The sequence below is a fragment of the Sciurus carolinensis genome, chromosome 1 (genome assembly GCF_902686445.1).
Source record: "Sciurus carolinensis chromosome 1, mSciCar1.2, whole genome shotgun sequence".
NCBI lineage: Eukaryota > Metazoa > Chordata > Mammalia > Rodentia > Sciuridae > Sciurus > Sciurus carolinensis.
Window position 1 is genome coordinate 20415089 of NC_062213.1, and position 15639 is coordinate 20430727.

Here is a 15639-nt window from a genome sequence, read left to right on the forward strand (position 1 = left end):
AAGTGGATCAAGGACTTAGGCACGAAATAAGGATTCTTAAAAGCAATTTTTTCAAAAGATACAAACATCTATAGGGGAGGTATACTCATCTTCACATTATGTTTCTCATCTTCAAACTTCATATTAAGATTGGTGCTATTGTACCAGACCTTAAACTTATATTATAGAGCCATAGTATGGTACTGGCACCAAAACAGGCACATAGACCAATGAAACAGAATAGAAGACACAGAAACAAACCCACATAAATACAGTTATTTCATACTAGACAAAGGTGCCAAAAACACTGAGTGGATATCAGATAGCCTATTCAACAAAAAGTGCTAGAAAAATTGGAAAGCCACATGTAACGAAATGAAATAAAACCTGCATCTCTCACCCTGCACAAAACTCAACTCAAAGTAGATCAAAGACTTAGGCACTAGAACAGACCCTGCACCTAATAGAAGAAAAAGTAGGCCCATGTCAGCCTAGGATCTGACTTCCTAAACAGGACTCCTAAAGCCAAGAAATAAAATCAAGAATCAATAAGTGGGATGGATTCAAACTAAAATGTTTCTTCTCAGCAAAGGAAACAATCAATTACATGAAAAGAGCATATGGAATGGGAGAAAAATCTTTAGCACATGCACCTCAGATAGAGCATTAATCTCCAGGATATATAAAAAACTTGAAAAAGTTAACACCAGAAAAACAAATAACCCAATCAATAAATGGGCAAAGGAACTGAACAGATGCTTCACAGAAGAACAAATACAACCCCTCAGCAAATATATGAAAAAAATCAGAAAAATGCAAATCAAAACTAAGATTTCATCTCACTCCACTCTGAATGGCAATTATCAAGAATACAAGCAATAATAAATGTTGGCAAGGATGTGGGGAAAAAGGTACATGCATACATTGTTTGTGGGAATGCAAATTGGAGTAACCATTAAGGAAAGCAGTATGGGGATTCCTCAGAAAACCTGGAATGGAACTACCATTTGACCCAGCTATCCCACTCCTCAGTTTATACCCAAAGGACTTAAAATCATCATACTACAGTGAAAGAGCCACAACAGCGTTTACAGCAGCTCAACTGGTGCCCTTCAACAGATGAATGGATAAAAAACGTGATAAATAAATACACACACACACACATACATACACACACATGATAAAATATCACTCAGTCTTAAAAAAGAATTATGGCATTTGCTGGTAAATGGATGGAGCTGGAGACTATCATGCTAAGTAAAACAAGCCAATCCCAAAAAACCAAAGGCTGAATGCTTTCTCTGATATATGGATGCTAATTCACAATAAGGGGGGGCGGGGCTAGGGAAGAATAGAGTTACTTTAGATTAGGTAGAGGGGGAGAAAAAGGAGGAGAGGGGGTACGGGGGTAGGAAGGATAGTAGAATGAATCAGACATTATTACTCTATGTACATATATAACTATATGACTGGTGGGATTCCACATCATATACAACTAGAAGAATGAGAAATTATACTGTCTCTATACGATGTTTCAAATTACATTCTGTCGTATATAACTAATTAGAACAAATTAAAAAAAAGAACGGTGCTATTGCACATTAGGATGACTACAGATGGAAATAATGTACTGTATACTTCAAAAAACTCAAAAATTTGGAACATTATACCATAAAGAAATGATAAATGTTTAAAAAGGTACATGTTTAGATTTGGGGGTGAGGTTGGTTTTGTTTTCACAATGTTCACAATTGAAACCAGGGGTGTTCTACCACTGAGCACTAGATCCCCAGTCGCCATTTTTTTTTTTTTTTTTTTTTTTGAGACAAGGTCTCACTAAATTTCAAGCTTAGCCTTGAACTTTTGATCCTCCTGCCTCAGACTCCTTAGTAAATTGCAGGGATTACAGGCTTGTGGTACCATGCCTTGCTCAATTAGTATTTTAATGTGCTAGTTATGTTGCTATTTACTACTTTTACCTATGCATTCTTAATAAACAGGAATAAAAATAAATATTTTAGGAACAAAATAAGAAAAATAAAAATAAATATGCTTTTTGTCTTTACTCCTGTATTTACTCAGGTTACTAGCCATCTTTTTACATCAAATACAATTTACATATTCAAGTATTAGTAATTAAGATTAAAATATTTAGCAACAGAAAATAATCACTAAATATAAACAATACATCTAATTTCCTAAACATTAAATCCTAATTCTTTCTTCAGGAATAAGACTTCATAGCCCAGAATGTATGACAAGACTAAATGATCTAAAAGGTCATGGAGGCTATAATGTCAATATGTCATATCAGGCCACAGTTAAAGCTTTCTCAACATTTTAGGGACGTTAAATGTAGTTCAATTAATAACTCATAGACCCATATAAATGTATCATGACCCAGTAGATAAAGAATTGGTCACTCCTTTGTAATGGTCTAATTTTGATTAAATATTTGCTACAAAAATATAAACACCTAAATTTCACAAGACTTAATTCCCTACCAAAAAAATGTCAGCTGTCTATATTACATTCATAATGAACTTGGTTTCTGACAACTTGTTCTCACCCTTATACTAATCGCTAGATAGCTCTGAGATCTGAGAGTGATCCTTTTAGGTTCTCATTCTACCTCCAGAATTGAAAGCTCAAGCAGCATTTCAATCCTGAATTTCAAAACCACAATTCCATCATTTCAAGAGGTCCTCTCTAACAAGCAGCCACTGCAAAAATCACACTTACAACTTTGGAAATTCCTCTAAAAAAAAAAAAAAAAAAAAAAAAAAAAAAAATTTCCTGGTCATAAGATTGGTGGACATCAGATAAATAATCCTACCTTCCTTTTTCCTAAACTAAGTCAATGCAATTTACTCCAAGAAGCTTTCATTTACACTTTGGGGCTAATCAGATAGAAAGATAAATAAGCTCAGACATTTACTAAGCATCAGGTAAACCATTAGAACTTAAACAACATGAAAATTTCCCAAGCTACCTAATTGTCTTCAATACCTAATAAACAAATGGCACACAGTAGGCAGTGTAAAAAAAAAAAGGAAAAAAATCTTGAATAAATAAATGAAAACCAAGTAATAAAACAATAAAACACCAGAATTATTTTCAGGAATAAGCATGCAATTCAAAACTAATTTTTTTTTCAAAAATGTAAAAGGTAAATTATGACTCAACGTTAAAGAAAAATAAAGTGCTTAAAATTTAGAGATCTGTTTTCTAAAGTACATAATATGCTTCCAAATATTATCCCTTTTGTTTCAATAAAGTGAAAACAAATTTATAAAGTCCTATGTACTGATAGAGCATGTTCCAACATTTCATAGTTTTATTCCAAGAAAATCATAAAAATGACAATCTAATATAACAAATTTAAAACAAAACAAATGAAAATATAATATTAAATAATAACAGTTTATCTTGCATCTAAAATTAGTATTACCTATCTTCAATAACTACTTAAGGATTATTTTATACCTGTATTAAACAAATTATAGATATGTTTCTGACTTTTACTCGAAATATTCATCCAAAGATCAGTTCATCAAATCAATACTTGGCTACATTATTGAAATTTATGGGAATATGAAGCTGGAAGCAAAATTTTAAGTTATATAATCAAGTGTCTTTTTCTCTCAAATTTTTATTGGTGCATTATAGTTGTGCATAGTGGTGGGATTTGTTGTTACATATTCATACATAAACACACTAACGATATAATTTGGCTGCTATCATTCCCCAGTATTTCCAGTCAAGCATCTTAAATCCAAAATCATATTTTCTTTACTATACCAATTTTCTAAGGCAATTATAACTAAGATTTGATTATAGCACCATGGAGAAAATGTTATAATAATCAGTTTCTCCCTTCAGGAGTGTTTGCTAATAGTCTATTTGTTTTTAAAATGATAAGAAAATGTTATGTATATATGGTCAATAGCTGTGCATTAAAAATCATTTTCATAGAAACATAATAGTTGAATAAATAATCAGAAACAAATTCAATTTTTTTCTTCTTAAAAATGGTACTTTCACTTTAGATACATGATTCCACTTAGAATTCTTTATAGTTTTAAAAAGATTAAAAATACATCAACTCTAGCACCCATCATTTTATATATATGTGTGTGTGTGTGTGTGTGTGTGTGTGTGTATACATAGAAATATACATGTATCTATATTAAAGTAGTTAATTTTTAAAAGGTTAAAAACATACCAACTCTAGCACATCATTATATACACGTGTGTCCGTGTATGTGTAGAGAAAGAGATGGACACATATCTATATTAAAATAGCTAAAATATACTAGACATCATTGGAATTAAGGAAAAACTGAAATTTACAAATGTTAATTCAGTGAAATTTTAAAACTTTTTCTCATGTCCACCCCCTCTGCCATGAAAAAGAAAATGTAGTAATGTAAATGTCCTCTTACAGAACTGCAATGAGATGTTACCTTAAAGACAGGTTAACAATGTGTTCTAAAACTTTGAATTTTTAAGGCAATTATCAGTTATAAAGTTTATTTCTGAAAATTTCTTATAAAATCAAAACATCACTTTGTCTGCAAAGTATATTACTGTGAAAAGTCCAAATTTTTTTTTAACATGAATTAGGACAAAAATTATCTTCCTACATTAAAAAAAAAAGTTATCAAGCAAAAACAGATTAACAAGCTATATTCATTTTTCTTACAGGTCCTCATATGTTAAGTATAAAAACCAATCACCATCAAAATTCTCTACTATACCTTGCCACACAGAGAAGAAATCTGCTCCAACAGCAACATGGAATTCTGCTTGGTGTTATTTCCTGTCAATGCTCTGTACTACAGAGTTAAAGAATAAAGTGAATAGTAACTATGAAATAATTCTGCTCTGTACAATAAATTTGATTAATTCAATTCTTCCCCAAATTGTTTAAATTCATTTACTTAAAAATTCAACTATAGAAATTAACAATCACTACTTTCTTTTGTTTTTCTGATTTGTTCTGAATATCATTACTATAAATGAGAACAAGAAATTCATAAAAATTCGTGAATAAAAAAATACAAAAACACAGCTAGTTTTCCATTTTTAATCAATATTTTTATATACAATGTCTATTTCTTAGATGTATTTCTAAAAATTCATAAAATTTCTATTATTTAATATTTTATTTAATAAAAATTCTAATAACTTTAATAAAAATTAAAATATGTTGAATATTTGTTGATATATGTGATAGCATATGTATTTTTCTAAATGTATAAAAAATACATTAGCCAACTAGTGTTTATATATCAATCATGTCAATGGCAGGGGAAAAACCTGAACATTTCAGGAGTATATAAATTAGTCTGCTCTTCTCCACAGATTGCTGACATTCTTCCCTCCTCCCTACCTAATAAGAAATAAGTAGCAAAACCAGGAATCCTCTGCCTATTCTGGAATCATGAATATAGTACTTGAGGATTTTCTTTTTCAAGTTGTAGAACTTTTCTTAAAACCATGGCAATGAAAAGAACACTGCATATTACTTTTTTTTAAAAAATTCCAATATTGAAATGTAGGATGGAACCATGAAAACAATTTAAATTGTGCTTTTCAAGCTTTCCAGGTACAGATAGCTTTTTGCAAGGGAGATCTGGAAGGTCAACATTTATAACTGGGAGAACAGTGCTGCTCTGGCTGAAGTAGTGGGGTGTGCCTAGAGCCGTGTCCACGCAACTTATCTCCCCAAAACCACTGCCCAGGATAGCTTCCTCTTAGTCCCATGTTTTCATTGGAAAACATTTTGAAAACCACTCCCATAAAGCAAGGACCTAACATGAGACAAATAAGACAGGTAAAAACAGCAGTGGTAATAGCTTATATCTGAAATGCCTCCCTCAGTCATACTGCCAGGGAGCCCACTGGGCTACATGGTTCTCAACAGTCACATAGAGTAGATAAAAATTTTAACAACTACCCATTATGTGTTACTACTCAAACTACTACCCAATCTCAAATTACTCTTCCTCTATGAAACTTGCTCCTCTTTTCTTGTTATCTCAATCAGTGACATTTATTTCAGCTTAGGAAATCATCCAATTCTTATCCAGCCTCCTCACTTTGCAAGCATGTGGTGGATGGTGATATTGTTTTACATTCTTAACACATTCTATACTTTACCTTGGCTCTTCATTGCAAAAGCTACTTTTTTAGATCAAGCTCCACAGTTTTCCAAAATCCTAGCAGATCTCAAATTTACTTTCAGCCAGGTATGATGGTGCATGCCTGTAATCCCAGTAACCTGTGAGGCTGAGACAGGAGGATCCCAAGTTATAGGTCAGCCTCAGCAATTTAGCGAGAACCTAAATAACTTAGTGAGACCCTGTCTTAAAAATAAAATAAATAAATAAAAAGGTCTGGGGATGTTGCTCAGTGGGTTCAATCCCAGATATCAAAAAAAAATAATAATAGTAAAGTTTACTTTTGTTTAAACTGCTCCCTTCCATAGAGGAACCTTCTATGGTTCCTCATTATCTTTAGGACAGAATTTAACTCCTAAATATGGTATAGGAGGTTTTTTAGGATTTAATCAATCTGAAAAGGCTCTCCAGCCTGATCTCTTAACAGCCTCCCACCAAAACCAAACAAAAACCCTTCAAAAACAATGAATGAATGAATGAATGAATAGATAGATAAATTTAAAAAAAAAACAACGTTATTTGGTACTGCTAGAGAACAAACAGATGGGTAAGATTTTCTGATGCCCTCACTTCTGTCACCTTTTCTGCAGAAAGGAATCTGAAAGAAAATAATGAATATTTTGGCTTGGGCTAACAAAATAAAATGCCATTTATTTTACAATGTTTATTGAGTCGCTACTATGTGCTATGATTTACAGCATTTATGATTTCATCCACAGAAAAACTGAAAAAAACAGAAGTCATGGAAATGCATCCTGGATTTCAGAAAATGAAAAGTGCTTTTTTTGTTTTGTTTTGTTTTTGTGGTACTGGGGATTGATTCCAGGGATGTTCTACCACTGAGCTACATTCCCCCGGCCTTGTTATTTTTTTAATTTTGAGATAGGGTCTCTGAAAGTTGGTCAGGGTGGCACTGAACTCGTGATGTGCTTGTCTCAGACTCCTGAGTCATTGAGATTACAGACATGTACCACAATGCCCTGTGGGAAGTTATTTTTAGGAAGCATTAAGCACTAAATAATAAGAGTAAAAATGACAAAAACATACAAAATGTATGTGGGGTATGTGGACAGAGTGTGGGAAGGACAGAGTTTCAGTTAATGTTACACTGTGTGAGAGAGCAGAGCTAGCCTGTTTTCAGGCACAGAACATTATAACTGCATTGAAAAGCAAGGTTCAATGTCTTCTGTATTACTTCCATAACCCTACCCATAGTGAATAATAAATACTGAATAAAAACAAAGGTGTTTGCTTAGGGAGAAAGATTTCTGATTGGAAATGTACAGAATTCAGGATGTAAAAAAAGGAAAAACTTCCTTCTTCATTCTCCAGCACGCCAACAATGAGAAGTCCCACTTGGGCCTCAAAATTAAAACACTGAGTACAATGAAATAAAAATAAACATACACCACCTTGGAATCAGACCAGAGACCCTGCATCTTATAGAAGAAAAAGTAGGTCCAAATCTTCAACTTGTTGGCTTAGGATCAGACTTCCTTAACAGGACTCCCATAGCACAAGAAATAAAAGCAAGAATCAACAACTGGGATAGATTCAAACTAAAAACCTTTTTCTCAGCAAAGGAAACTATCAGCAATGTGAAGAGAGAGCCTACAGAGTGGGAGAATATCTTTGCCAACCATACTTCAGATAGAGCGCTAATTTCCAGAATCTATAAAGAACTCAAAAAAAAAAAAAACTCTACACCAAGAATACAAATAATCCAATCAACAAATGGGCTAAGGAAATGAACAGACACTTCACAGAAGAAGATGTACAAGTAATCAACAGATACATGAAAAAATGTTCAACATCCCTAGTAATAAGGTAAATGCAAATCAAAACTACCTTAAGATTTCATCTCACCCCAATTAGAATGGCGATTATCAAGAACACAAGCAACAATAGGTGTTGGCGAGGATGTGGTGAAAAAGGAACACTCATACATTGCTGGTGGGGTTGCAAATTAGTGCAGCCACTCTGGAAAGTATGGAGATTCCTCAGAAAGCTTGGAATGGAAACACCATTTGACCCAGCTATCCCACTCCTTGGCCTATACCCAAAGGACTTAAAATCAGCATACTACAGAGATACAGTCACATCAATGTTCATTGCTGCTCAATTCACCATAGCCAGATTGAGGAACCAACCTAGATGCCCTTCAGTTGATGAATGGATAAAGAAACTGTGGCATATATATATACAATGGAATATTACTCCGCAATGAAGAATGATAAAATTATGGCATTTGCAGGCAAATGGATGAAATTGGAGAATATCATGCTAAGTGAGATAAGCCAATCTCAAAAAACTAAAGGACGAATGATCTCGCTGATAAGCGGATGAGGACATATAATGGGGGGGTGGGAGGGGTTAGCATTAGGTTTAGGGTTAGGGATAAGGAGTGTGGTAAGAATGAAGGAAAGAAGGACTGTATAGAGGGAAAAGAGGGGTGGGAGGGGTGGGGGGGAAGGGAAAAAAAATAATGAATCAAACATCACTGCCCTATGTAAACATATGATTACACAAATGGTATGCCTTGACTCCATGTACAAATAGAGAAACAACATGTATCCCATTTGTATACAATAAAAAATAAATAAATAAATAAAAATAAATAAATAAATAAACATACACCAAATGTGTATTTACCTACCAATACCAGAACATTCTGACACAAAAAAATGTAATCTTAAATGAACATGTAAATGAAAGGATACAATTCAAATTCAATGTCTGACACATAGCAGGAGGGCAGATCCGATAACTGTACCATCTGAACAAATTCCAAAGCAGGGCCATAGTAATGGAAAACCTAGAAAAGAAATTAGAATTGCATAATACTATAAATACTACAAGAAAATGAAAGCAAACAAACTAATGATTTTGACTTTTAAACTTTAAAAGAGATATTAAAAAGCAAATTTTTTTAATAACAGCAAACCAAATGTAATCCTCTATAACACACAAGAATTTCTTCCATTTCAATTCTACGTTTCAGAGTAGACAGACTGGAGACTCCTTAGTAATTGGAAAGAATTTTAATAGGAGAAAATAAATATGGAAAGATGTCTGCAACAATGACAAGAGTTCTCAACTACTTCTATTTAATTTCAACAGGACAGGTAACTGAAGAGGTTTCAGTGTTAAAGAAATGAAGGAACAACCTACCTGTAAAGGGAGAATCTGCAGGACTGGAAAAGAGAAAGAAAAGATACTCTACAGGGTACTTGTATTCAGTGGTCTGCTGAGATTAAAGGAAAAAAAAATCTGAAGGAAAGACTGAAGAAATTAGAGAAAAGAGAGAAGCCAATAGGTGTGAATTAAGAGAGAGAGCCCCACTCACATAAATAATATTTCAGTATTTCTCTGGTAGGGCCTGAAACTAGAGTGAGTTAGAAAAGGACAGTTATTTCAATAACTGGAGATGAAGAAAGACAAAGAAAAAAGAATGCATCCTGAAGAACTTAGTTTTACATCTTTAAAAGCAGAGTGTGTGCTGAGGATGTAGCTCAGTCGTAGAGCACTTGCCTAGCATGTGCAAGGTCTTAGATAAAAACCCCTAGTACTGCTCCTGAAAAAACTCAGTGATTTCACCATGTTATTTTGTGTATGGGTGTTATATATATGTATAGATACCTGTCTTTCTTTCCACATAAATATATACATATATAAAACTCATAAATATATATGAAATATATAAACATATATGTAAATTTATATGTTTAGACCCAATACCTAATAGGGGATAGAGTTAAGTTTCAAAACCAAGTTTATCTAACATTAAAGTGTATGTGCGCGTGCACACGCGCGCGCACACACACACACACACACACAGTGTATACGTTTACTGGGGGGTGTTTTGCATTATTGAAGAGGTTATACCCTAAGATCATTGTCAACAGTACCCCAAAATTAGAAAATTAGCTCAAAATTAATACATGAAAGCTGTAGTACAAAGACAAAGGATGCTAATCTTTAGAAGAGAACTTAAAATTCCTCTTAAAGACGACCATAGTAAATTTTTTACAGGAAGCAATAATAAACAACATTGGGAAATGAGTTTATGTAGCAAAGTCTAAACCAAGGGTAGTTTCAGCTTTATAATGATTTAAAGTTAGGATCATAACATTTTAAAATCTGTAACAATCACAGCTTCACCAACATTTAATACAAGCACTTAGTGGTAAGAATTTTAAGAATTATGTAAGTGAGCACACTTAAGCACATAAATTAGTAATAATAATTCAAGATTAAAAAATATATTATGGGAACAAAAATATTCACAAATGATAGCAAAAAAAGGTTAAATATACAATTACCTTTGGCAAAATATTCTTATCCTTCAATGGTATTGTCTTTTTATCAAGAGAGCAAGTATTTAAATTAGATGTATTAAAATTCATGGGTGTTACTCCCTTTAAACAAAACTCAGGAAAACTAATTTCAAATCCAAACTGAAAAGAAACCAAGAGAAACGACATGAGTATAGGCATCATGAATAAAGTTATGAAGATTAATACATCTTATTACAATGAAAAGTTAAGAGGAAATCCATATATAAATTTATTTTTGATTCCTCAGCTCAAATGGTAGTTTCCACTTTGGTACACACCCTTCTATTTTAACTCAAACATCAATTTTTCCCACAAAGCTCCCATTGACCTTTAATTATCCAGCAAGAGTACACTAAGCCCATTCTATGCAATCACAGGACCAGACAATCTCCTTTGCATACACTTGTTCAATATCTAGCTTCCTACCAGTCTGTAAGTTATGCAAAGGCAGAAGCTGTCAGTACCTCACACAGTTTTCCTTCAATATATGTTGTTGATAATATCAATTATTACCTAAGTCATGGTAATGGTGCTAATAATATTAATGGTAGCAACAACAATGACAGCAAACACTTTGTGGTTACTTTGTGCTTTAATGTAAACCTTATAAAAACCCATGAACTGGAACTATTATGTCTACCTTATAGATAAGAGAGCTGGTAGTGCAGACACTATAACTCTAAAATCCATGTTCTTTATCACCACAATGCCTCTTGGCTGAAAGATATTCTCCACTAAAAAAGTGATTACATTTCAAGATTAAATGTAAACTGTGGATTTATGGACATTTAATTTCCTATTAAAAGTAATTAAAGGGGCTGGGGAGATAGCTCAGCTGGTAGAGTGCTTGCCTCCCAAGCCCAAGGCCCTGAGTTCGATCCCCATACCGCAAAAAAAAATAATAAAAGAATCACACAGAAAAAACTCTGCCATCATCTGCCTGAAATAAAGATGCAATTTTAGAAAATGTATACAAAAGCAATTATCCTAGATAATCATAGTTTCCACTCTACTACATGGCTATATGATTTTTCCTATTAAGATGGCTTACCTGCAGATTAAACCTTCCTGAGATTAGGATGATCCAACATGCAAATCAGTAAGTCAGATCTAGCACATTATTTCTTACTGTCTTACCTATAACTTTTATTGAGTCATTAATAAGCATGAATAATAAAGGGAAAAATAGTTTAGTGATTATTGCCAAAAAACAGGAGGAATACAAAGGCTTACTCATACTCTCATCGCAACCTGAACAAGCATTAAGAAACTTCCTTGTTTTAATATTGCCTAGTTAAAAAATACATAAATTAATAGAAACACTTATTTCACAATGGATACAACTTATAAAAACCACCATACTGATTTATGGGAAGAGATACCAAAATGGAATTGGAAACTTATAGAAATTCAGGAGTAAAGGAATCCAACTAACCTAGTATTCTTATCTTGTAGTTGAGAAATGGGGTCTAGTAAGGTTAAAAGAAAATTGTTAAAAATTAGAAAGCTGGTTAGTAGAAGGCAGAGATTACCTGAGATGGTACTATAGTAACTGCTCTAAGCAGTTTTTCTAATAGATCACACATGCAATAAAATAAAGCAACTTGGGTAAACAACATGAACTTGACTAATGTTGAATTGTTTTAAAAGTGCTATATTCAAGAACTGTAGACTCCACAACTTAATCACCATGACTACTTACATTAAAACTAAATAAAATAAAGTTAAAACCAGATCATCAGATAAACTAATCATATATAATGTGCTCAGTTACAAATAAAATAAATAGTGCTCAGTAGCAATATGTGGCTAGTGGGCATGGTATTAGCACAGATAGAGAACACTTATTATCACAGAAAATTCGACTTAGTGCTAGTCTAAATCATCGTATAGAGTACATTTAGAGTAAGATTTATTTAAACTACCTATGTTGTAAATAAAGTTGAAAGTCCTGCTTTGTACACTGTAATAATTAAGAAATTCAATTACCTTTCTTTCCCATATCTGAATCTTTCCCCTCCATAATTCCTTTGTGTCAATAGCATTTCTGAGCTCTTCTAAGGATACAACATTAGCAGAAAGGTATTCTACAATCTTCTGACAATTTCTATTAAAAAAAAAGTATGATAATTAAATATATAGCTTTATGCTTTACTTAACATTTGATGGTTACAGTTTACCTACAAAACTAAGAGGCAAAATTGCAAAATTTATATCACTGGGGTTTTTTTAATCTTAGTAATACTATGGAATTCCTATTATTCAGTCTCTGAGTTAGGTCTGTCATATGTTAAGTTAATGCCATATCCCCACAGATAAAAGAATATTCCTATTACTAAGGATGAAGAGATAGGCCTTTCTCTTACTATTTAAATGTGTCAGATGTACACACAGACACACAAAACCTTAATATCTGTTACCTCTGAAACAGAACTATTCTCCTAAAACTGTTCCCATGAGGCTCTGTATGGAATTCTATGGTAGCATTTATCTCATTTTATGTCTTCTTAGTATTCCTGTTTCTCCACACACTTTCATGAAAAAGGCCATGTTTTCTCACTTCCTTAAGTCATCAGCATATATTGCTGTGGTTGGCATAAAGTAAATGTTCAATCAACACTTGTTTAATGAAAAAAATCATGAAGTTAATAAAAATCCAATCTGAATAATAATTTAAGCATCAAAACCATAATATACAATTGATCAATAGTAAAACATCCTAAAAGACAACACTATATAATTATTTCTGTATTGGCAGAAAACAAAAAAAAATGATATTACAACTTGAGTACATTCACATAACCATGCTGCTTGCCTACTTAAAAGTATACAATGAATCTGGAAAATCAATGCTCAATAGTGATTATAAATCAGCACTGACCATATTTACTAAAACTTAAACATCCCAGAAATAATGAAATAAGAAAATTCTTGATTCTTCTCTAGATATAAATCAAAGTATGACATAAAACTTTACCTTGTCACTTTAAAACAATTTTCAAATGCTGAATATATAAAACAGAGGGTAGTATGTTTGGATAACATAAACAATAATGAACTATAACCAAAGAAGCTTACATTTCACAGTGATGTGCCACTACAGTAATTTTTGCTGAATGCCATTCCCTCAAATGTTTTAATGCTCCTACAGCAGGCAAACAGTCTTTCAACTGAGGAGGATCTTTATCAGAGGGCAATAGTATTATGTCTATCAGTGCTCTCCCTAGAAAGAGAAAGAAAAATCTTTGCAATTTTTAAAAATGTTAGACCGGGAAAGTCTTAAAATAGTATACTGAATAGTTGAATGCTGGGTTTATTGAAAAGATAAAGGAATATTTTAACTTTACTTTCTGAAATTCTTCAAAACAATACATATCTTTAGGAGTTCAAAAATTTTAAATGTTCATCATTAGATTTAAAGCTATGTTATCTCAAAATAGGTAGCATAAGCTAGAAAAAAATGAACTATATCATAATTACTTGTCAATTAAGTAGCAGTGGTAAATTATACACATCACTCTGGAGATCATCAATGCTATTGTTATACTCAACAGAGAAAAAAACCTGTGCAATTTCATTATACTTTTCTACACTTAATTTTGTTATCCAAAAGGAAATGAATTAATTTAAAATTGTGATGCTCAAATAAATTATTTCTCTTTAAAGGACAATAAAACACTCAGAAAAACCAATTATACTGACAACATCATTAGATTCTAAGGTTAACTTCACATCAGTCTAAATTTTATAAAACTATAAATTGAGTGAAGGACATGAAAAATCTAAATGAAACAGAAGCCAAATGAAGAGTGATAAAGAAAGTCCTTTAACTACCCAAACAGCAGTTGTGTAATATTTCAATGCATATTTTGAAGCTGACATATTGCATTTAAAAAATTGAGGAGTTGGGTGCTTAGTGTGTGTGCAACGTTCTAAGGTTTAATCCCCAGCACCAAAGAAGAGTAAAAAATGATTTGCCTATTTATCAATACATTTTGTTATTTTCTATGTGGGACTTTCTGCACTAAAATGTGATCTCCTAGAATATAAGAATCACACTGTCAGCTGAGTTTTGGTATCAACAAGAATTTGTTTGAAAATAGATGTGTAATTAAGAGATTAACATTATTACTCATTTTACTGTTAATAGAAATATTTACCATAGGAATAATTTGAGTTGCAAATATCTTAAATATATTAAAATGAGATTCACTTTTCAAAAATGTATTTTGTATTTGTTTTTAAGGTTCATGTTTATATTACTTATATTCAGCAATATACTAAGTGCTATGCATTGAATCTTGGATATTTGATTTGACTTCTTAAAATTCATCAAAGTTGATTAATCCTGATCTTATGCACCAGTGTATGATAAGCTCTACCTACAAATGTGTATAAAAAAATTGTTTATGGTCACTGTCTATGTTTTACTCATCATTATATACTCAGCCCCTAGTACAATGCATGACATATAATAAAAGACCTCCTAATAAAGGACCTTCAATGATGAGAACATTCAGAAAGGAAAATTCTTCCAAAGTATATGTGATGTGAAATTCTACCAAATTTTAGATGACAGCCACTTGATTAACACAAAAAAAGGTCAGTTCAGAACTAAAAATAGTTTTAAGAATAATACAATACAGTACTGTTCACAAAACATGTTTTCCATTACAGGAAAAAAATGGATTCTACAAAAAATGCTGAGCAAAGAGCTTCTTCTACTGCACAATATGCCATTTTACAGTGTGTATACTAACTTCACCACAAAAGAATGTTATCCAAATTATCTAGGTTAAAAAAGCTATTTTTCCAAGAGTTTTTTTATAGATTAGAGTTCTATAGAATACACTCTGGTACATAGTGGCAAGATTGTTCTTCAGTAAAAACTAAATCTAAATAAGGAAATGGAGATGGGTATTTAATTTTCTAAATTCTAAATTTTTGCTTACCAGAATGAAAATAATAGAAAGAACTGCAAGATCTCAGGGACGTACTTTATTAAAATAGTGGAGTACACTTTGTATCAACTTCAATTAAGAAATTGCTTTTTTATTTTGATTTTCAAGATTAAAAGTGAGAACATTAGCATAAAGACTAAATTTATTACTCAATCACAAAATGTGTAAGATACTAAT

General features: G+C 32.2%; 1 protein-coding gene across 1 annotated transcript in view; it reads right to left on the reverse strand.

The window, feature by feature from the left end:
• Mtbp (MDM2 binding protein) overlaps positions 1–15639 on the reverse strand; it is an 87517-nt gene that overhangs the window by 58223 nt on the left and 13655 nt on the right. Inside the window, exons 6-10 of the mRNA XM_047521550.1 lie at positions 13580–13724; positions 12491–12608; positions 10487–10621; positions 8885–8979; positions 4740–4812 (exon numbers count right to left, since the gene is read on the reverse strand). Of these exons, the coding sequence (XP_047377506.1) occupies positions 4740–4812; positions 8885–8979; positions 10487–10621; positions 12491–12608; positions 13580–13724 (566 nt within the window). The remainder of the gene's footprint in view (positions 1–4739; positions 4813–8884; positions 8980–10486; positions 10622–12490; positions 12609–13579; positions 13725–15639) is intronic.